The sequence below is a fragment of the Cyrtonyx montezumae genome, unplaced genomic scaffold (assembly GCF_038088225.1).
Source record: "Cyrtonyx montezumae isolate F1298 unplaced genomic scaffold, pur_monq_1.0 scaffold_12, whole genome shotgun sequence".
Classification (NCBI taxonomy): domain Eukaryota; kingdom Metazoa; phylum Chordata; class Aves; order Galliformes; family Odontophoridae; genus Cyrtonyx; species Cyrtonyx montezumae.
In genome coordinates this window covers 23000167-23023994 of record NW_027071848.1, presented here as the reverse complement: position 1 = coordinate 23023994, position 23828 = coordinate 23000167, and the positions used below count along the sequence as shown (strand labels likewise).

At 44.7% G+C, this 23828-nt stretch overlaps 2 protein-coding genes across 3 annotated transcripts in view; one reads left to right on the top strand and one right to left on the bottom strand.

Annotated features, from left to right (window-relative positions):
- Positions 1-23828, top strand: part of WDFY2 (WD repeat and FYVE domain containing 2) — a 270430-nt gene that overhangs the window by 107894 nt on the left and 138708 nt on the right. The gene's annotated exons all lie outside the window — the stretch shown is intronic.
- On the bottom strand, positions 1859-20993 carry TMEM272 (transmembrane protein 272). Of its 2 annotated transcripts, XM_065730312.1 has the most exons (5): positions 20928-20993; positions 18235-18314; positions 12567-12626; positions 6731-6813; positions 1859-2253 (listed from the first exon to the last, which is right to left on the bottom strand). In XM_065730312.1, the coding sequence occupies exons 2-5, from the start codon at positions 18290-18292 to the stop codon at positions 1891-1893; spliced, it is 564 nt and encodes a 187-aa protein (XP_065586384.1). In that variant the 5' UTR covers positions 18293-18314; positions 20928-20993; the 3' UTR covers positions 1859-1890. The 2 variants fall into 2 exon arrangements, with proteins under 2 accessions (XP_065586384.1, XP_065586383.1); XM_065730311.1 differs by lacking the exon at positions 12567-12626.

Genomic DNA, 23828 nt, shown 5'->3' with positions numbered 1-23828 from the left:
CTTCAGAGAGGCAGGAGAGAGCATGGAGTGAAGCAGCTCATGAGAAAACACAGCTTGTCATTTCTTCCATGCACTATCTTCAGTTCCATGTATAAAAGGAAGGGCTGCTATTGCTCATATTTCCCTACACACAGGAGTGCATCAAGTGGCAGTGTTAGTTGTTTCCATTTGATGAATTTCAGAATGGGGACAGCCTAACTCTTGGCTCCTGAGTTAACTGCTGTGTTGCTGGGGAGTGCTGCACTGATGTTTCCTTCTTCTGCCCTTTATCCCACCTTCTTGCAAAGGTCAGGTGTCTGAAAATAAATAATTCTTAAAACCGAGGCCTGAATTAAAATCTATCTGGACCAAATGCACCCTTTCTCTATGCAATAGCTCTGTATGTTCACAGGTGACTCCCACAGATATTGTATTGTTCAGGCTCAGACCCGGGATGAACAGTTAAGCAAAACCTGTTCAGCTGTGGTTGTTGTTGTTGAACATGTCTTGTCTTTCCACAGGTGCCTTATAACTCTGATAGGTTTCTAGAAAACACGGACTTCTTAAAACACAGGTTTTTAACAGAAAAGGTACCCCAAGCCCACACCTGCTTCCTATGCCCGGGGCCATCCTCATGCTTGTGTAGAGGAGAGCCCTTCCACTTTGACTGTAATAACAGATCTGCATAAAAGAAAAAGCAGAACAACCATTTTTGTACTGCATTCATCAGCACATAAAAATCAGTCTCCCAGGACCATGTACAGGCTCATTCCATTACATGTCACAAAACAATTGTCTCTGTGCATGCTGGTGCTTTTAAAGCTGACACTGCTGTTGGCTTAAAAGCTGTATTCATTACATCTGTCCATTTAGTATAGATTAAGTACAGCGTTGCAGTGAACAAATCAAATGTACACTCACACCACAACCAGAGGTCCACTGTAGTATGCACATCCACCTGAAATTCAAACATTTCTGCTCATGTCTTATTCCTATGTGCTATATTTGAAAGACCAACATAACCTCATCGATTTTGATGTGAACTGAGTCACTGTGGTTAGACAAGCATCTTGGTGTGATACTGACAAATTAATGTTATACAAAAGGTGGAGAAAGGAGTCTCCCCAGGCTGGGAATTGCTGAGTTAAAGTGCTGATCTGTCTCTTGGTAGCTCATCTCCTGGTGGCCTCAGCTCAGTTTAGATGTATTGGATACATATGGACATATGGAGACTGTTCTAGCACCAAAGATAGATACAGATGCTTTCTATCCCAAGTTCAGGAGAGATTTTTTAGGCATATTCAGGCTGCCATTTATACATACTCAAACTGCTATCCCAGCTGCTTAACTGGCTGGTCTAACAGTGCCCTGGGTAGCTTTCTGATGAGCATTTAAGTCACTGTGAAAGTCTACATGCCAAGCAGAGAGGTCTGAATGCAGTCCTTTATCTTCTGTTGCTTCAGCTTCTGCATCTTTAATGCAGGGACAGTAACATACATCAAAGGCTACAGGGGTGTTCAGATCCCAGTAAAGAAGATAACGTGTCTACTTTTACAGGCAAATATGCACTATGCTGAAATAACCTAAGAAACCTGGTTTTAGAGGAGTTTATCATATGCAAGAGCTTACTAAAGAATTTGACACTCCAAATAGAAAATCCAAGAGTTAAAAAAGGGATATAGAAGTTATCAAGACTACACCCCAGCATCTGTAACAGCAATTTTACATTGAGTACACTGGACTCTAGCTTAGCTATTTCCAAATGGCACAGGAATGTGGTTTACAATTTCCTCTTGCAGTTGACTGCTAACATACGTATATATAATACAACAAAGATATACATTAGGGTGAATTATTGCCTTTTCATCTCACACCCTTTCCTAAACATCTGGAGCTTTATTTACATAGCATTTACTCTTCCTCTGATGAGTATCTTTGCCTGGAAAAATAATATATGCAACAGCTACAAAAGATAAGGAGGAAGAGAACTGTATGGCTAATAATGAGAACACCAACAGCAAAAATGTAGAGGGTTTTGTCACAGTAATCCTGAGGCTGGTGGAAAGGTGGGATGAAATTTGGCAGGTACACTGAAAAAACCCAGTAGTTCCCAAGAATGAACCAGAGGAAGAGGAAGAGGCTGAGGATTAGATGGATGTAGTACTTGTGAGCATTCTGCCTCCAAGGATATTCATCGTCATCATCGTCATCAATCACAACAGACTTGGAAAGCAGTTGCCTCATCCTGGTTGAGTCGTACAGCAGCAGAGACACCTGGAAACATTGGAGGAGGAAAAGGAATGAATAAATTGGTTGTGGAAAGTCTGAACATCTCATAATGACTGCCAGCCTTTGGACCAAACTAAAATTAAGTGTGGGAAAATGAGGTAGGAGAAATCTAAGGAGCCAAAAATGAGACATATCCCTGGTGAGATTTTTAGGCCAGACACTGGAAAAATAATTTGCCAATGGCAGGACAGAAAACCATGAGAACATATTATGTGGGCAAATGGAAGCAGTTCCCACAGTGGAAACTTTTAAGAACAAATTAAGAGTAACTGCTAAATGAGCTGAGGAGTGTAGTTCCTGCCTAGTAGTGGATGGGTTTGTCTCCCCTCATTTTTTTCCATTGCCATATAGGTGAATCAACTGAGAACAGGATTCTCTTTCTCTTCCTTGTAAAGCTGCTCAATTGTGCCAGCTGTTTTCCTAGCCCAGATATTGGCACAGGTTTGTGAGAAACAGAGATTAAGGTCCAGCACAAACATAGGCCAAAAAATGCCATTTCCACTGGATGTCATGCGTCACAGCTGAGAACTTGGAACTGGTTAGCTCCTTCAAACCTGTAGAGTATATTCTTCTCAAGTGAGTGTTTATTTTAGGCAGGCTCATGGAGGAGCTCTCATGGGAGAGGTAAACCTACCTGCTCAGTGGGTCTTAGGGTTCCATATGAGGGCCTGTTGGTTGACTTTAAGCTCCATGAAGCTTGCTAGCTTTGAGATGATCTCAGCACATAGCAGATGCCTGTGCTGAAGCCTCATCATTCTCAGTGATGGGAGTGGGGTTAACTGCTAGATGAGTGTTGGTTCAGAGGAAGACAGAAAAATCTCCCGCTTGGATTTATAAATCTCATCGATACCATCTAACCAGTCCATAGAAAGTGTATCCTTCTGTACATTGCTTTGCCAATCTATAGTTTAAGCAAGTCCTGGCAGTCACATTATTTATAATAACTACAGAATATAAGCTTATGGAGCAGAAAGGCATGAATTCAGCAGAACTTGCCAGACACCAAAAAATGGCAACCTTTAAAAGACTGTAGATGCTGAAGAAACCAAATAGATAATATCCATGTAGCCAGAATGACTAGTCATTAAATTATGTCCATCACAGGACAGTCTTCTTTCAAGACCTCATCCTATACTCATCCTGCACCCTTTCTTAGTATGTCTCTAAGTCTCAGATTTCAAGCTAGCTAAGTGTACTGCTGAGGCACAACTCCTGTAAGCCAGCAGTAGTCAGTGCAGTCTCATGAGTGTAACTGGGTAGAATCAAGGTAGTAGAATTTAGCTAGAGATCAAGCACTATGAGATGACAAAAGTTAGCCAATTCTGACCAGACATTTTTCCAGCCTGCAAAACGCAAAACAAAACAAAACACTTTCCTGCATCAGCTCAAACCAAATTCAGTCCATTATTTGATGTCAGCAGAAATATTAACGAACCCACTTACTCCAGGTAATAAAAAGTGACTTCAAATGAGCAACAGCTAAGAAATAGTCAGCATTTTTGATGAATGCTTCCATTCATTAGCTTGAAAAGTTCCTTTCAATTCTGATCTTTTCTAAAGCATTGTTAAATTGCCTTTGAATATACAGATAAGTCCAGAGGCGTGAACAAATGTCTAAACATTTGCCTGGAGAACTCATAGCATTCACATAGAAAGATTTAGCACTTTCTTGTTTCTCCATTTACTTATTTACTGCCCAAAGATCCTCCAAGGAATGATTGATTTCCTAGTGCTGTACTGCAGTTCGTTTACCACTGTGAAGGAGTTCAGGGGACGTAGACACCTATAGAGAAATAGTTTCCATGTTCTTTCAATCCTGGCAAAGAAAAAAATCATAAGAATCATGGAACCACAGAACCATAGAATTATACGGGTTGGAAGGGACCTCAAGAGATCATCGAATCCAGCCCCCTGCCAAAGCAGTTCCCTACACCAGGTCGCACAGGTAGGTGTCCAGGCGGGTCTTGAATATCTCCAGAGAAGGAGACTCCACAACCCCCCTGTGCAGCTGTGCCAGTGCTCTGTCACCCTCACCGTAAAGAAGTTCTTGTGCACATTCACGTGGAACCTCCTGTGCTGCAGTTTCTGTCCGTTTCCCCTTGTCCTGTCTCCACACACTGCTGAAAAGAGGCTGGCCTTGCCACTTTGTCCCCCTCACCTCAGATATTTATAAACCTGGATCAGGTCCCCACTCAGTCTTCTTTTCTCAAGGCCAAATAGACCGAGTTCACTTAGCCTTTCTTCATAAAAAGATGAAGAGGTGGATAAAATACTTTATAGACAGTTGCTCAAGGTCTCGTGGTCTCTACCTCTTGTTCTCGTGGGGGACTTCCACTTCCCAGACATATGGTAGAATTATAACACAGCAAAAAGGGAACAGACCCAAAGGTTCCTAGAGTGTGTGGAAGAGAACTTCCTGACTCAGTGAAGGATCCAACAAGGGGAAGCTAAATCATGAACTTGCTGTTTGTTAACAGAGAAGGTCGTGTGGAGGATGTTAAGGTTGTTTGCCATCTAGGGCAAAGCGATCATGACATTATAGATTTTTTAATCCTTGTTGAGGCACAGAGGGGAGTCAACAGAACGACAACTTTGGTCTTCTGGAGGGAAGACTTTGGACTCTTTTGGTCCATGGTTGAAGGAATCCCTTGGGAGGTAGTTCTGGGGAGCATGGGAGCCTAGGAAGGCTGGGAACACTTTAAGGAAGTTATTCTGAGGGTGCAGGAGCTGACCATCCCCAAGTCATGGACAACAAGCCGATGGGGAAGGAGACTGATCTGGCTGACAAGAGACCTTTGTCTGGAACTGAGGCACAAAAGGAAAGTCTATGGTCTTTGGAAGAGGGGGCAAGCTAAGTATGAGGATTATAAATATGTAGTGAAGCTGTGCAGGGAGAAAATTAGAAAGGGCAAACCCAGCTAGAACTGAACTTGGCCACTAAGGTGAAAGACAATAATAAATATTTCTGTAAATACATCAACAGTAAGAGGGAGGCTAGGGAGATACAAAGGGGAACGTGGTTCTGGCCAAGGTAAATTGTATGAGTTTCAACAGGGCCAAATGTCGAGCCCTGCACTGTAGTCACAACAACCCCAGGCAACCCTACAGGCCTGGGGAGGAATGGCTGGAAAGCTGCCTGACGGAAAGGGACTGTGGTGTGCTGATGGACAGTTGGCTGAATATGAGCCAGCAGTGTGCCCAGGTGGCCAGGTGGCCAATGACATCCTGGCCTACATCAGGAATGGTGTGGTGAGCAGGACTAGGGAAGTCATCCTCCCCCTATACTTGGCACTGGTGAGGCCCCACCTCAAGTACTGTGTTCAGTTTTGGGCACCTCAGTCCAGAAAGGACATTGAGGTGCTGGAGCAGGTCCAAAGGAGGGCAACAAGGCTGCTGAAGGGCTTGGAGAGTGTACCCTATGAGGAGGGACTGATGGAGCTGGGGCTGTTTAGTCTGGGGAAAAGAAGGCTGAGGGAAGACCTTACTGCTCTCTTTAAATACCTGAAAGGTGATTGCAGTGAGATCAGGGTTGGTCTCTTCTCTCTGGTGACAGGACAAGGGGAAGTGGCTTCAAGTTGTGCCAGTGGAGGTTCAGGTTGGATATAAGGAAAAACTGCTTTACAGGAAGGGTTGTTAAGCTCCCCAGGGAAGTGGTTGAGTCACCATCCCTGAATGTGTTTAAATCCCGTTTGGATGTGGATATAGCAGTGGGTTGTTAGGGTAGTATGGTTTGGTTGCTGTTGGACTTGATGTTCTTGAAGGTCTTTTCCAACCTGAGTAAGTCCGTGATTCTATGATTCTATTGACCCAGAAGCAATTTCTAAGGGACCTGTCAGAGTGAGGCCATCCTTTGCCCTGAGTCATCACAGAACTACAGCTTCATAGTGCCCAGGGTGTGACGTAAGTATGGGGAGTCTCAACTTGCCAAGCAGCCATCCTCTGCTGCCTCAGTGGAGATAAACACGAGCACAGTCCACTAGAAGAGAGGTGGCTGTGGTTAGAAAATGCTGTGCCCAGATTAATAGGCCCTGCTGCAGTGCAAGGATACACTTAGGGTTGAAAGCCATACTACTGTGTGGTCATTGCTTCTAGCCATGTTAAAGTGTGAGTAAATTGAACCTGTGAAGCACTATGAACAAACATCTGTGAAAAGGAACAAGGTTTGAGGAAACAGGACCTCATTTCCCATAACCAGCCATGTTATGTAGTCTTTTCTATAAGTAGGATCGATAGCACATATACGGTAAGAGAAAGTGATACCACAGTGTGTGTGGGACAACCTTGAACATTAGCATCTCATTTGGCTGATGGGTACTTTAAGTGCTGGACCAAGCACAGTTCAGTCCAGATAGCTGTCTCCTATACTGCATGCACATAGCTGTCTGGTGCCATCATTTTATCTTAACTAGAAAGTCAAAGTCTAGTCACACAAAATATTTTTCACACATAGAATGCACATTACCTTTAAGCTGCCAATCACACCACCCACCAACAGATATAATGGAATTAGTGGCTGAACTGGGCAATCTTCCAAAAACTTCATTCCTGAACAGTAAAAATTAATAATGTTTGTTATCTCGAGTGATCAAACAGTGCAACAAGCTGTACAGTGGAAACTAAAATCTGCAAGAGAAGTACAGTTCTTAGACCCAAGATATATACCCAGAGTCTGTTGAATTGAGGGCTGAATTAAATGGGGTTTGCATCTCCCATTACTGCAGTGAGGGCTGTGAACAAGCAAAGGGCAAGTGGAGAGCAAACGTAACAACGCTGGCTTCCAGTTTAACATCTGTTAAATGAACAGTTGACTGAGCTGGGCAGGAAGATTCATAGATTCATAGGTACATTAGGTTGCAAAGGACCTACAAGATCATCTAGTCCAACCATCCTCCTATCACCAGCCCTACCCAAAGGTAGGGTTTCATCGGAAGCATTGAAAATTAGTACCATTAAAAAAATAATAATCTGATAACCTACTCCCAGGCCTCTCCTGCTGATTAGCCCCATGTTTGTAGCGTGTTTCTGAGTCAGACACCTTGAAGCTTGGGCAGCAGTGCTTGTGGGAGCTCCTGGAACCATTTTAGCTTCCCAGGCAGCTAATAGAGAACAAGGGATACTCAAATTTCTAGGCTGTTTGGTTGCTGGAGGATGAAAAGCACTGGTTGTTATGGAGCTAGGGATCCTGGCAACCCTCAAATCTACTGCTACAATGGGAAAGCTGAGTAAGTTTTAGGGAAGGGAATGTATGGTGGTACAAGGCTGGTGCTGGCATTAGACACTGAAGCTTATGATATAGGTCTGTGGCAGTGAGACTCGTCTGTCCAAATATAGATGTCTGCAATGCAGGCGTCTATATCTGAACTAGGTTCCTAGACTCTCTTTATAGTCAATAGGGAGAAATAGACCCTTCTAAAATTCGTCTTATCCTAAGATAGGCATTTAAAATAGGTCAGATGAATTGTGCCCTGAAAGTGCCTCTTTATAACTATACAAGGAATCTAGACAGCCAGCTGTAAGCACCTAAAGTTAGCTGAGCTGAATCATTGCTCAACTCTCCTACTCACTGGCATCTTTAAAGAATTTTAAATTGTTCAGTACCCTATAATTTTATTGTCATTGATCCCATATTTCAAGACTTCTGCTGATCAGTTTAGAGTTGCCAGAAAGGATCTTCTGTTTTCTTCTTGCTGTGAAACTCATTCTCTAGGATTTAATTTTGTTTTCTTGCTTTTCTCTCAACAACTGGCTGTCATCTAGATGCAGGATACTTAAAGCAGTGTGCTGGCCGTAGTGCTAAACATCCCTCAGGTGGAACATCTTGTTTGCACATTCAAAACTACATCAAAAAGGCAATTTAGCATCAGGAAAGTGATATCAGTGGTTTGGGAGACAGTGGGTGGGTTTTTTTTGCTGGTTGGTTAGGGTTTTTTTGCCTTCTGTAGCTGTGGTCCTCTCCAACTTGTCAATTTGCCCACCAACTTCACTGCTATTTCTGGTCTAGAACATTGCTACTGTGTTAAACCTCTCCTATACTTCTTGCATAGCACGATATGGATATCCTGGTTTGTGGTTGCTTTGCTATAGATCTTACATCAGTCACAATACACAGTGACCTACTATGGAGTGGTACGTGGATTATCCTAGAGCAAATATTTATTACTAAGCCTCTTGTAATTGAAATAGGCTGGACTTGGATGGACTTGGACTCTCTTCCTTTCTGTCTGCTTTTCCTAAGGCTGTAATTTTTTGTCCATTTTTCCACTAACACTGAAACCTATTCAGACTCCCAACTTTAAAAAGATATGCAGCAGGGAAATCACTGAGAATTCTATCATTTCCATAAAGCAGCTGACAGTGTTTCTAGAGTCCTTGGCCGTATAATAGCCTGCTTCAGAAGCAGCTGGCCAGGGATCATAGGGAATATATTTCAGTTTAGGAACCCAAGCAATTGCTTCCAATGTACTACTGAGATTTTGATTTGAGGGGGAAAAAAATAGTCAAGAAAACATGCCTTTTTTTTTTCCCCATGGAGCTAAGATTGTGTTTCCCAGACCAATCTGTTACGGAATTCTTTCATATATGTAACATGACAGCAGTCAGACTTGGGAACAATTTGAATGACAGGCAGTGCTGCTCTGTAGTTTTGGGGAGAATGTTCCAGGCAGGATATGATAGCAAAAGAGATGAAAGGAATTAGAACAGTTATAACTTTAAAAATACAGTACTGTGGGTGAATAGGAAATATGGACCTACTGTTGGCAGATATGCACTGACATTTGCTAAAATGAAATCGAGGCATATGTGTTACACAGTGATCAATTCACATATAGCATGCGTGGTTTATATGGGAACATCAAGACCAGCAGGAGAGTATCAGTGCTTCCTTTCCATGAGCACCAGCCTTGTTCCTCTTTGGTTCTTGGTAATGGGGTAGATGGACCATGAGAAATCCAAGGTCTGCTGTGAATCCAGTGCTCCCAGCAACCTGCCCTGGCACACGGCATTAGCCTCATTATAGCTGCTCAGCTCTTCTCAGGCAGCTGAAGATGGCTGAAATGCAACTTATAGCAAAGGAGGACCTCTTTGTGGCAGTACAGGAATGAGTTATTGGGAGCAATCCTTCGCTGTCTGGGAAACTGAAAAAGAAATCTCCTAAAGACATCTAAGAGGTCCCTCCATTATTGTATTTATTTTTTGAGTATTTTTAGTGAAAAATATACAATTTCTTCTAGCTAGAGTTAGAAACGTACTGAAAAATCCACCGTTCAGATGATGTCACAAATCTGGAGCTTGGAAGATGTGCTGACTCCTTCTAATCTGTACTGTGATTTACAGAACTACCAAGATTTTAAAATATATTCTGTTAGTGTGTAATTGTTATCAGGGCTACCAGTTATTCACCTCTGTGTTTTAACTAATATTGTTATAATTTGCTTGTTAACACCTGAAAATATCTCACAGTTTCCCTCTGAAGAGAGCAAGAGCCAAAATGACTGGAGGCACACCAGTGTGATCTCTGAGATCATGAAAACAGATTGTTATCAAAAAATCAGAGGCTTTTCCTTGGGTAATAAATATCTGTGTTTGCCTTGGCATAGATTTTTTTCTAAAAATACCTTTGAAGAAATGTAGCTGTGGAATACAAATATTGTCTGACTGCAGTATTACGATGACATTAACTCTTGATTTTGGTGAAAAAGGAAGGGCTCCTGTCTCTGGTGGAGGAGGTGAACACAACTCCAGGTTATTATCTTGCCATACACTTTCCATTTCTCACTGATCTTAAAGAGATTATTAAATATTCCTAAGAAATGATGTTTAAAAGCAGTCAGATTCCAGCATGGATCCATTTCCAGAAGGCTGGCTGTCAACATGCACATAAGCTATACCACATTTGAATTTATACCTTCCCACCTTTATTCCACAGCTCAGGCAGATTCAGCCCGGGGGAAAAGCTAAAGCCAAAATCCTCTTACGGGATGAATAGCAATTTTAAGTCATGGATAAGCATAAGATCCTAAGTGTTGAGATGTAACAGTTGAGGCCAACTCTCAAGTTCCTAATTGCTCTTTAATCCTTAATTAGAACTCCCTAATTCCTAATTAGGACTCCCTAATCAGAGACCTATCACAGTCATCTCTGGTACTTAGAAGACCACAGATAAAGGAAGTAGAACTGGCCTTCAGCTGAACACATTTTTTCCTATTTCTGGCCAAATATAGATGCCTACACTTGAGTTGGTTGTCCAGAGTCCCTCAGAAGTAATCTCATCCTATCGCAGACATCTAAAGGTGATCATGGGAATTTCACTGCCTCTTAACTGACTGCAAGGGAAAAACACAATACTGAGCTTGGCTATAGCAGTGTACAGTCCAGATCTAAGTGCAATTTATCCTGCTTACGGTGCCTGCATATAGAGCTCATTAGCACCATCATTCTTTAATTATAAGTCAGAAAGTGAACAGCTTCTCAAGGACACCAGGCTGGGATGATTGTTAGGGCTCTTGAGGGCAAGACTTATTAGTATTTGGATACTCTGGAAAAAGACATGCAAAATGTAAGAGATGGCATCGGATGAAGTTGAGCACTACATCTAGAAGAGAAAACTTAAATGTAAATAAAACAACAAGAAATGTCTGATAGGGAGAAGTGCTGCCAGAAACCATCTGGGCTTGCAATGCACCATAAACTAAATGAGAGCCAGTGAGTTGGTACAGAGAGCATCTTTCATTCAGGGGTGTGTTTACAGGAATACTGCATGTTAAACAGAGGAGCTAATTATTCTGTGCTGCCCATTCCTCAGGTCTCAGCTGAGCCTTGCATTCTGTCGTTTATTTGCTTATTTCTTTATTTTTGAGGAGGAAAATATAAGCTATGCTGGCCAGAGGCCAAAAGAGAGGCAAAAGCATAAGAAAGCTACAGAAAAAGTGACCTGTGATGTCAGGTTGGAAGAATTGGAGTTTTGGGATCTCTGGGAAAAAAGATGGAGTGGAGTTATAATAGGATCCTTCAAATATTTCCAAGCTTCTCTTGGGTAGGACAGCCACCAATGCATCCTTGTGCGTAGGACTGGCTGCAATCTATTTCATTTGCCATAGGGAAGACTTAGGTTGGATGTGGGGAAAACTATTTTGCCTGAGAGAGCACTAAGATGCTGAAATAGTCTCCTTGGGAAGCTGTGGTATTTCCTTGAGTCAGGGGAAGCCCCAGATCTAACAGGGGAGTCCCGAGCACGTGAGCTGGTCTGAAAGGAGAGGCAGGTTGGTACCTCTGCTTGTCTGACTCAAGTTGGGGTCACAGCCCCTGTGGGTGGTGTGGAGGGCCCAAAGGAAGCAATGAAGTATTGGAGAATGTACTAGAAGATGTGCTTTAAAAAATAAAAAAAACCAACTCTATTAATGATAAGAGAAAACTGATCCTTAGGGAACAAAAGAGCCTTACACAGTTTGAAAATGTATAAAATTATGCGGCTCAAAATATTTTCCTTTCCTTTCTTAAACATTTGATCCTTAATTCTACTTGCAAATCCAGCCTTCAGGTGGTTATAAAAAGACAGATGAGCCAAAAAACAGGTCATGCTTTCAAAAAGGTGGAGAAATAGCAGACTAGACAATCTTGTCTTCCCTTCCAGCCCTATGCTTCTAGGGTTTTTGCAGTGCAGTTAATACAGAGGAAGCCTGATTAATGAAATCTTCTCATGTGTCGGATGCTGAGCTTCCTCCCACAGACAGAGCTGAAACACCCACAGACCTCTGCCAGTTGCTGGTAGCCTAAGTAGCAATAGAGCTGAAGCAAACATGACAATAAAAAAGTGAACTAAAACAGGTCTGAGACACAGAACATATCAGCAACTTCATGGTGAAAAGAAGTCACAGAGTGGTTTAGATTGGAAGGGACCTCTAGAGGTCATCTGCATCAGCCCAACAATGGGAAGCATTCAGAAGACCTCCAAATAAGCAGTGCACTGCCAGAAAATTCAGAGTTACGGTTAGATACAGAGAAACCCAGACCCTGTTAGATGAAAGAGATGTATCAATAAAATCTCCAAATGTTCTAAATCACACTCCACACTAGAGTGAACCACACAGGCAATGTATTTAAGACAAGTAGTGTCTGAATTCAATAATTGCTTGCTCCCCTCCATACGGTGGGGGCTGGATCTGAAGCTTAATTACCAGTGCACAAGTTTAATGATTGGAAATTTCAAGGTTTCCAACTCCCTTCTCCTACAAGATGCATAAACCTGCCACACAGTGTCAGGAAATACAAATTACAATGCGCTTCAGAAGTCAACTTACCTGTAAAAGTCATGGACAATGGTAAGGCAAGGAAAGCAAGGAGCCCAAATATAAAGCATGCTGTGAATGGGAGAAAAAATAAATAAATAAAAAGAGAAAATAAAGACAGTGTTATTGGAGGAACGACGCATTTACTGTGCAGCATCTGAGATGATAAGAGCAGGAAATGGCCTGTTGCTCTTCTGGAGCTCAAGCCTCCATTTTTTAATTCATACATTTTAGCTACTACATCAGTAATGAAACAATGAGAGGCACAAATTACTTTTGCTGCTACTACTTTTAAATGCCTGATTGCAGAGGCTTCCTTAGCCTGCACCAGCTTCAGACACCACCAGGTTACTGTGTGATAATGAGCAGCTCGTATGAGCTAATCCATGGCAACTGATGAGCTGTGTTTGTTTGCAAAGCAAACAGCAGTTGTAATGTCACTACACTCGGTTTTCCCTGATAGATAAATAAGCAATCTTTATTGCAGAAGTGAAGAGTCTGGGGCTAGTCTGGCTCCCTGACCCAGCTCAGCACACAGACACAAAGGCAGGGAGCAGCTTGTCACTAGGAGTGATCAGCTCCTGCTCCACAGAGGGATGCACATCAACTCTTCCCTTGGATGAGAGGGTCTGAGGTGCTTAGTTACCCCTCAGAGAGTTGCTGTTGTTTCTGAACCCCAGTACTTTTCAAGCACAGTCTGATGCTGCTGAGGATGAGTACGTACCTTTGCAGAAAAACAGAAATAATAGTGTCAATAGCAATGCGAGCAGCCTGTCTTCTGCAAGGGCTGTCACCTCTGTGCCTCTCCATGGGCACTCTGCAATATTAAAGTGAGATGCTGCTCCAGAAAATGAGGGGGAAGCATGATGAGGAAATTCTGCAGTGAGCATCCCTGCGGAGCACTTCTTGATCTGCAAGTGGGTGCCCAAGGAAGCAAATGTGCAGTAAGCATCGACTGTGGAAGCAGGCATAAGTTGCAGAAGGGAAAGGTGCCTCCTTGGCAGCTTATGAAGAAAAGTCAGAGCCCAGCACTGCAGCCTCTGCCAAATCATATGCTCCCCTTGTGCCACGTAGGATTGGACCCACTGCCTCTGCCATGATGCCATGCAGTGCCGCACAGGATGGATACACAGTGCTGCCAAAGCATCACCAGCAGGGTGCTTGTAGGAATGGGGAAACAGCACTGCCTCCATTTTCTAGAAGGAGAAACTGAGTCCGAGCACATAATGGTATCATCAAAATCCAGATTTTCTGCCTTGCAGTCACTTTTCATGGGAACCCCCCTCCCCACACACACACACTGCTTGTGTTTCCTTAACAGGGAGCTTGGAGCTCATACTTCTGTGCCTGAGAGATGTCTTTCTTTCTCAGAAGCAGCATGTTTATTATCTCTATGAATTGGTGGAGACTGAAGACATTTTGAGCTGCAGAAAGCACTTCCATTCTTTGTGCCACCGCTCCTCCCCTCTCTGTCGGTTGGTCTCTCACACACACATTCCTGCTCTGACTCTCCTGTCTTGAATTCTGCATAGACCAGAAACTCTTCTGATATCTCACACTTGAGTAATCTCTTTCAAACACTGACACCCCAGAGCCTCCCTTTCACCAAGTGTCCCATTTCATGCTACATACTGATGCTGTTATGTGAGCTGGTCTCTTATTTTCACAGGCCAGAGCAGTGCTGTTGAGTTAAACTCCAAGCACATCAGCAGCAAGCAATGCCCATCTCAGCAGATATACCTAGCATCCAAATGAATGCAGCTGAGGTGGGCAGGAGTTGCATCAACTGCCCAGTGTTGCCCTACGTCTTGTCATCATAGTGCTGTCAGCAGCTCTCAGAGCAGGGTCACCAATCTGCTGGAGGTATCACCTTCTCCTGTTCCTGCAGGAACGAGTTGGACGTGGTACCATGTCAATTCCTTCAGCAGGCAGTGCGTGGATCGGTGGGGAGGGATGCTGTGATGAGCCCAGAGAAGCTCAGCAAGGCCCATGTTATGTGGGGTATGCATCTGGTACACAGCTGTCTCATATATGTCTAGCCTCTACCTTGAAGCTTTTTTTTTTTCTTTTTTGGAGGAGTGAAACGGGAGGTAGGGACAACTTACAGCTCAAGAGAAAAAGATAATGGCCCATTAATTCTCCTCCCACAGCAGTCGCTGGGAATGTATTTACTCATTATCTTCCCATTCAGCCTCAGCCTCTTAGGTCTGGAATTGGAGGGGCAGATGCTTCGTCTGGGAAGGCTTCCAGCGCCGTGTTCAACAAAGTGAGACTCTCACCAATTGTCTAAACAACTGGCAGAGCTAAAGACCGTTTTCCCCCATGCGTTGCAGGGGGGGGTCAGAGCAATTCTCCTCAGACAGGACACACGCTCTGCCTGCATTCGCCTGGGCTATGCTGCCCCAGTCTGGTCTGAAGACAAATTGCTCAATAAAGTGCTATTTGCCGCAGGGCAGCAAGGCAGTTCTGCAGAGGGAGCTGCTGTCCGTGCAGTTTCACACATGCAGCTAGCGATAGCTTTAAGTCAGCAGTATCATCACACCGGCTGGTCAGAGGAGCCCCAGGACCTAGTCCTAGAAAAAGAGGCAAGAAAAGACTGGCAGACTCTAAAACCAGACAAGTGAGGTAAATGTGCCCATGCATGGCTCAGAGGAACATCAGAAGAGCACCTGCTCTGAGGAGCTGCAGTGAGGGCATCAGGCAGCAGAGCCACTGCTGGGGCAGCCATTTTCTGTTCTGCATGAGCAAGGCCCTGCTTTGGGAGGCAACAGTGAGCGACCCTAATGTGCTGTCACGGCAGAGAAAGAGGAGAGAGAACAGCTTTCCGTCTTGCACATTCCTTGAAATCTGTGGGCAGGAAAATCAGCAGGGTGTTGCAGACTGCCTCCTGCCCAGCAGGACATTTCAACGCCATAAACCCACGGCTTAGCTGAGTTTTCAGCCTCCTGCCAGAGCTCTTCCACTGCACAGAAGTAAATGAGCCTGAAGTCACTACCGACACCACAGCTGTGTGGAATGGTCTCTCTTCTGATCTGAAGTGATTTAGGAGTATAAATCTTAACCTACCCACTTCATGAATGGCATGCTAGCATGGCAGTAGTGCAACCTACTCAGGAGACCGTGACACACTCTCTGACAATATGTATATAGTAATAAATGAGGTGTTGGTACTTTAGACATCCCAAACACTGTTCTATGGCCTGACAAGTTTTTTATTAAAAAAAAAAAAAAAAGGAGAATATTTTTCCCAAATCTTGCATTCACTCCAGGGTTTATCTTCATGGGCAAGCTGAGAAGCAAAGGTCTGGGTGTCAATTCACAGTACTCCTTTTCTCACACCTCACAGGACTCTGCTTTGAAAGGAGCTGACTCGCAGCGGTGTGGATGTCAGCAAATTTGTGTCACCTGGCCTGAGACCTGGGATGCAGATGCACATGGTAGCCTCTGAGGTAACTCCATGCTGGTGCATCCTCGTCTGGAGCACTGTGTGCAGCTTTGGGCACCAGAATATAAGAAGGATGTAAGGAGTGGCCAAAGAAGGGCTAAAGATGGTGAAGCATCCAGAGGGCAAGATGTAGGAGGAGCGGCTGAGGTGCCTTGATTTGCTCAGCACAGAGCAGAGGAGCTGAGGGGAGGCCTGATGGCGGCTGCAGTCTCACAGGGAGCGGAGGGGCAGCGCTGAGCTCTGCTCTGTGTGACAGCGACAGGGCCCGAGGGAACGGCATGGAGCTGTGCTGGGGACGGGCAGCTGGGGTCAGGGACAGGGTCTGCACAAAGGAGTGGGCGTGGAACAGGCTGCCCAGGGCAGAGGGCATGGGCCCAAACTGCTGGAGTTCAAGGAGCATCCGGGCAGTGCTCTCAAGCACAGGGTTTGAATTTTGGGTGGTCCTTTGTGGAACCAGGAGGTGGATTTGATTATCTTTGTGGGTCCCTTCCAACTTCTGATATTTTATGGTTCTATGATTCCACGGTTTGAAATCAGCATCAGAGAGGAGTTGAAATAGGAATGAAGAAGCCAGCACCCATCGTTAACCATCACTAACCCAGACCTCGTGTTGAGAAACAGAAAGCTATACCAGCATCTCCAATTTAAGTTACTGGTTGCAGCACTGACGCCAGCAACACTGCTCTCCTCAGCAACGATTTAGAAGGAGGTGCCAGTAACCTGGGAACATTCAATCCAATGGTGAGGATGTATACATAAAGATTATAGGCACTTTGGAGGTTAGGCAATATTGCGGAACAGCTTGTCTGAATTTTATGCCACATCTCTAGCTACTAAATTACAGCTATGTCATGACTTCAGTGCTGAATTTGGCCCCTTGTGATTAAATTCCAGATGCACTTTTTAAATACAGTCTAGGCATTACATAAAGAGCCACCGGTTTGCTTTGCAAGAGACTCAGTGTAGTGAATTAGCCTTTTATTTTGTGGTCCGTTATTTAACATCGCCCTAATGTTCTGAACTTGAACTGCTGTATGAAGAATGAAAATAATGTAAATGATGCTGCACAAGTTGAGTGACTCTTCAGAGTCATTTAAATATCAGGAAGCAGTAGGTACAGTGTGGGCTGTGCTGAAGTGCTATTTGAGAAATGTACACAGGATGATGAGAAAACGTGAAATGAAGCACCAGTGCACTTCAGAGGGGTTTGCATTTTAACAAACAAGATCAGGTTGGGATGCACTAGCTGATCCATAGCTGAAGTCAAGTTGATTCTGAACTTAAATGTAAAGAGAAAAACTGAAGGTGATAGGTTTCTTGGGGTGGTATTTCTGAGTTGCTTTACACATGGGTGACTTTGTGGGTATCCAAGATGGTGCTCCTGAGTAAGGGAGCAGGCACGAGATCAGAACTAATCCCTTTCTTTCAAAAAAACATTCAGAAAGATCTTTTGCTTTTTCAGCCATCTTTAAAGCTCTGGAGACCAGTGTCATTTTACTCCTGACTAGTAAGAACAAAAATCAGAGAACACACTTCATTTGCCTTTTTGCTCCGTGCACCCCCTGGTCACTTCCATGCTGCTCCTCCAACACCAGCCCCAGGAGCAGCCCCAGCTGCCTGGCTGAATTTTCCTCTTCCAGAACTGCTCATGCTAAAATGCACTCGGGATTCATCGCTGCTGCTGTTTTATCTGGAGGGCTGCAAGGCAGCAAGGAGCAGTGCGGCTTAATCACCAGTTAAAATTTGTTCTGAACTCTGAGAGCTGCTCAAGTGAAGCCAAAAGACCCTGAGGTGATCGCCATGGGCTGACAACTGCAATTGGTTGTGTGGATGAAGTATCAAGTAAGCTGAGTGGTTAAGTGGATGAAGAAATTTTCTACTCTGTACATCTGAGTGGGATTAGAAACTGCTGTTGCTTAGAAGTGAGAGCAGAAATTGCTGGCAACACAGAGTGAAAAGGAGACACAGTCAGCGGGAGTTTTAAAATATTGGCTTTTAACTTCTGTTTGATCCACTCTAATCCACATAACACAGTAGAGGAAGATACTTAAGAGCTGCAGCTGCTATTGGGTGCTCTATCGGTGCTTGAAGTCAACTAGGAAGGAAAAAGAAAGCAGGGAAGAAAAGGAAACTTCATGTGTGACTTGGTGCCACCTTAACTTCATTCTAGACCTATCTCTACTAGCTGCGGGGCTGTTTCAACACAGAGGGAGGTTACTCCCAGGGCTGCCTTACCATTGCTGGCAATTTTGGATATGCAGCGGTGACAAGCTTTCTCCAGGCCGGCCGGCATTGTGAAGCACCTTCTGGGCTGTCTGTGGGGATACAGAAGTGAATACAGTTACGAAAATCATAAGCAGTGTCTTCAGCTACCTAAGTGTCTTGGCTCAGAGTGATTCACACACTTCAGTAGTCTTTCACTGCCTCAAAAATCCCCAAGTCAGACCCAAATCCAGCAGCTGTCAAAGCATGATGCACTCAGAGTCAAACTCTCTGGGAGATGCTTTCCTTCTCTGGCCTTCACACCCTCTCGAATCTGTTTTTCAGTGACATAAAACCTGCTTCTCCATTGCTCCTTGCCTTGCCCACTGCTATTTGCCACCCTCGTCACATACATTTTGTACAGTGCCAGATCCAGGTCATTGTGAAGAAATAGAGGATATCCGTGGAAAATGTACACAACTGCCAAAGATGCTGATAAGTGGTGGGGGAATCACCAGAGCCCTCACTTTTGGTCAGAGTAGGAGCAGCACAGAGTGCATTTGACTTTGTGAGAAAGCTCACTGAAGAAGGTACAATTTGCTACACAATGCAGATCTCTGCAAATATTATTAAGTGTGCAAAAGTGAAGTAAAGAAAAGGGGGGAAAAAGGGGAAGGAAATACTTTTGAGATCAGGGAGTGTTCTGAAGAGGAACTTGGAATAGAAACTACGAACCTCAGGGAGACCAGAACAAAATGCCTTTGATTAGAAAGTAGCTGGATTAGAAAGTAGGTCTTTGTAATGAAGAAATTTTATGATGTGGGGTGAGGGATGAGCAACCAGTGAGGCATTCAGGCTGGGCATAAAACAGCACTAGACAGCTAAATAGTCCAATCCAGTGCTGATGGGAGTGTTGATGGGAGTTCAGAGAGCTCTCACATGCACATGTACATGCCCCAGGTCTGCAGGATGGCCCAGGTCCACAGCACCAGCTGTGGGTGTAAGTGGAGAAAAACAAGACTGGGGATGCTCTGAGGTGCAGAAGAAATATTGATCAGAAAGGGACATGTGTGGCGATGGCTGAAGTACTGGAAAAAAGAGATCCAAATCACACCTGTTCTTCCTGTGGCCTCAGTACACAGGACATGGATCCTGCTAGGGTGAAGATGAATGAGACCAAGTGCAGCCCAGTACTAGTTATGCCAGTTGTTTCTGCTCAGCTGCTGTAGCTAGAGGTGGTTATCTCTTCATAATCACAATGCCTGGTATGCAGAACCATTTTTCAGTGCTTATGTACTGAAATATATATGAGCTCTGCTGAGTTCCCAGCAAAGAACTTTGTATTTCGGACTTGCCAAAGGAGCAAAGGGGACAGCAGTGCAAGTGGAGGAGGAAGGAATGGAGGAAGGTGCCCCAAATCAATTTTTTTTTAATTCCTCGTAAAGCAGTATTTTTGATGAAGGTTTGTTCTTAGAAATGTACACAAATAGATATTAATTTTGAGTATACCACTGGCTACTGACACTAGCACTCCCAATTAAACAAAGAGATCGATGCTATTAGGCTTCAGATGCCCCCATCACTAGAATTACTTTTGTGACAGTAATTCTTACAGAAGCCTTGCTAACAAAAGTAATGCTGGATTAAAAATTGATTGGGCATCAAACTGTCCTGAGCAGAGCTGTGTGTGGATGGGAAAGCTGTATTTCTATAAGCAGAGGGTAAAACATATTCTGTCTAAATTCACTCTTATTTTACTCGAAAGTTAAAAAAAAAGTGAAGAGAAACCCAAAGAGGACTCGGTGTACGTGAGCATGTCCCCATCTAGTGATGGAGTCCAGAAATGACCGAAAGAGAGCTCCGGGCTTGCAGTTTTAGCAGGTAAGATTGAGCAAAACCGTGATGGCTGTGAACAGAGCGTTCACACAAGGGCATGGTGCACATAACCGCTAGGACAGGGAGCCAACCTATCCCTCAGACCCCAGATGTGACTCCTGCAGGGCTGACAAATCCCTACCAAATTCTCCTGGATAAATGCATGCTGCCCCTCGGCCGAGCCCTTCAGCACATCTGCAGGAGCTGCTGAGTGTTGGGATGAGTACTTCGGTGCTGAAGCGCCATTCAGCAGGCAGGCAGGTAGAGAACGGCTTTGCTGATGCTGGGAACCGGCACTGTCTGAGCTTAAATGCTGGCTGAAAGTTGCAGGAAACCGCGGTGCAGCACGCAGACCCGCGGCATGCAAAGGCAGTGCGGGTGTTCCCCCGCACGGTGCCTGCTCCCAGTGTGCTGGAGAGCTGGCAAGTCACACACAGAGGGGAAAACTCAGCCACAGCCAGAACAAAATGCGAAAGGCGAGCAGGCTTTTGGCTCTCCTCCCGTGAGCTGCTCCCAGTGAGCAGCGGAGCTCAGCCCCTACCAGTCTGCTCCTCTCTTTATTTCGGGCAGGTTCACTCAAACTGTTGCGCCGGTCATTATTTTCACCCTAAATGTTTCGGTTGTGTAGGTCAAAAGAAGAAGAGCACTGTGACCCACAGCATAAGCCCAAATGAAGACCACTTCCACACTTATCCTACAGTATACAGCGCTCCAGCTTAGCTGCGCCCACTCCCCACTTCAGATGCCCCGTACAGGAGTGAGGAAAGCAGCAGGCAGCTTTTCCCATGCTTCCTAAAACCTCAGCTCCCACCCAGAGTGCCGAAGGGTCCCGCTGAGAGCCGGTCCCTTACCTGAGAGCGCTGCGGGATCTGAAGCACTTCACCAGCACACGTGGGAGATGGGGCTGTGAAACCACGAAATCCAGCCTTGTCAGGAGCCTAGAGGGAGAGTCCACTCCGGGATGATGCTTTTATTCCTCCTGGTCTCTCATTCACACACCTCTTGCCAGCCTGTGGTATTTGGGATGCGGGATGAGAGATGTGGGATGCAGGAGCACAGCCCATTGAGCTGAACCCCCCTCGTTTCCCACTCCCACGACTGCAGCCACAGCCCACTCAGGCAGCTCCACCGTGCAGCAGGGGGGAAATAAAGGGCCTAGCTCAGCTGTGCCTCTGCCAGAGGGAAAACAGTGATCCCTTTGCTAAAGCTCTCATTAAAAAAAAATAATATATATATATATATCCTAAAATCAGTAGCGGATATGAAGTGCTTAGTCCACTCTTGATTCAGTTTCCCCCCTTCCTATTGATGCAATTGATGGAGCTCCCTTGCACATCCAAAGTGCTGGCTCGCTGCTACTTTTCGTGTGGTGGAGGTCTGTTTGTAAGGTGAGTTTTTGCCTTCTGTCAGCAGGTGACAGTTTGCTACCTCCGGGATTATTGTGTGCATCGCACTGCTTTATGGAAAGCACTTGTTCTGTGCAAGAGGAAAGTGGATTTCATGAACAGCATTTCTCCAGGATAGGTGACAGCACAGCTCACTGAAAATATAACTCCCAGGTTAGAGCATTGCTAAAGGTCCTGCACTGAGAAAAAGACTTCAGTGCTGGGATCAGGCAAGGAAAGGAAAATGAGGGCACTTGACAGCAATAGCTTCACACGCCTTTGGGTCAGCAAATGTGTGGGGGACATGGACACAAACTGAAAGTGAAGAAGAGGTGTGACTTCCTGCACCAATAGCTTGACACTTCCAGGAGCAATGTCATGTCAAGAGACAGCACCAGGACCTAGGGAAGGAACCGGGAGCAGAGCATGGGAACACAATAAACACAGAGTAAAATCCCACTTTGAGCTGATTCTGCCACTATAAAGCAAAACAATTTCAGAAAGAAAGAAAGATAATATTGCTCACTCGACTTTAGTTCCAAGGTTAAAATCTTGAAGAATTCTGGATTAAGGGACTTAGGTAGCTAAGGAAAGAAGAGTAAGGTTTTTCTTCACTGCCCTTAAGCAGGGGTTGGTTTAGAGCTTGAGGGGGGAACCCAGTCCTCCTGTAGGGCCAATGGAGAAAGAAGGAATGCTCCCCTGGAAGCCTCCTGCTGTTCTCCACTGGTGTTCCAAGACGTACAGCTTGAGGACATAGGTGTGTGTCACAGATTGATTGTATGCAACATGAGTTTTACGGTTTATTAATAGTTTTGTAGTAAACCACAAGGTTAGTAGCAGTTAACCAGCACTTACTCATTAGCCAGTTTATCACAGTGATTCAGTAGAAATTACTACATTCAAATACAGTGACTTACTGGAGAGTATGACTTTGTGGGGTCCTAGTTCTTCTTTGCCATAGTCTGATAAGCACTGTGCTGTGGGTTTCCATGTCTCATAATGGTGAGTGTGTGGAGGGAAAGGGCCCTGATGAAATGCAGTCTTTCATCTGCAGCTTGTCTTCATTTTCAGTTTGCTCTCCTTCCATTTAGTACTTCTACCACAGAGCTTTCTCCTAACTCAATGACTCCGAAGTCAAAATGGACACAAAAAACAGTGCCCCCATCTCCTACTTTTGTTGTTATTTTCAAATCTGCTTTTGTTTTTAAGGCGCTGCGTGGGATCAGAGATTGCCACACTGTCTTGTAAAAAATACCCTCATATATTGAAAAATGAACAGCCCATGGGAAAGAAGGCCAGTTTACATTTCATTTCTTCCACTGTTCAAGCCAAAAAGTGTACTGATCTGCTGAGAAATGCTCTGCTTGCTCAGGGGAAACCAATCACTGGGACTGGCACTTCACAGCATTTCAATGACCGACCACGGGGATGACAGAAACTATAATGTTCAGTTATCATAGAAGATCTTGGCAAAAAACTGTGGGGACCAGGAGTCCCCATGGGAAAAGCCACCAGTGCTGGTTGTAGCTGATGAGTGGTGTTGTTAAACTGCTTGATTCTGGTGATTTTTTGAGAAGACAGTGACTGTGACTGAAGTGCTGTTGATGCGGAGAATCCCCATGCCTGGTCTGAAGGACACCAGGTCAGTGTGCCCATGTTCCTGCATGGTTTGGGAGCCATTGAGCTCTGTGTGAAACGACTTTGTGAAATGCTTCCTTGCCTGTTGATACATGCAAAATCATACCGTTTCTTCTCACTTGTATCACTAAGGAGCTTTCTTTTGTGTGGCTGTCATGATAAATTACAGAGCCATGTGAAGCTGCTGCTGTGGATATTTCAGTTCCTCAGCTTCTGCCTCAAAGACCGTCTTGGGGAAGTCAGCTCTATTTGCTGGTCTCCATGGCAGTTTACTGGGCCAATGCCTGAGACAAAGAGACAAAGCAGAGAATGTGACAATATCAGACTGCCTGTTTCCCGCTCCTCCTTTCTCAGGACAATTTACCCTAATGTAATCTAGGACTAAGAAATAGAAAATGGGAAAAGGACCGAATGTGCTGGATAACCTATGGAGAGAGTAACTTTAATAAAGTCCAAAAGGGATAAGTGCTGGTGTGGCAGCTCTCCCCCAGTCAAGTTAGTTAGGGGATCACTGTCTCCTGCTTCAAATCTGCAGCACAGAAGCAGGGCAGGACTGCATTTGCCTAGGAAAGTAGATTATGGGACACAAAGCTGTGGCTGAGGACATCTGTGAGCCTCCAGCCCTGGGTGCTGAGAGATCACCCAGCAGGAGATGCTCCTGGGCCCACAGCCACTGACAGGGACATGGTATCCAGACCTCACTTGCTTATGCCTTTGAGTCTTCAATAT

What these genes read in the sequence shown, in the direction of transcription:
- TMEM272 (XM_065730312.1), bottom strand. Translation starts at nt 18,292, where the DNA reads ATGCCGGCCGGCCTGGAGAAAGCTTGTCACCGCTGCATATCCAAAATT. An exon ending in ATCCAAAATTGCCAGCAATG is followed by an intron (nt 12,627 to 18,234) that starts GTAAGGCAGCCC and finishes TCCCATTCACAG; the next exon opens with CATGCTTTATATTTGGGCTC. An exon ending in GTGTGATTGGCAGCTTAAAG is followed by an intron (nt 2,254 to 6,730) that starts GTAATGTGCATT and finishes CAATGTTTCCAG; the next exon opens with GTGTCTCTGCTGCTGTACGA.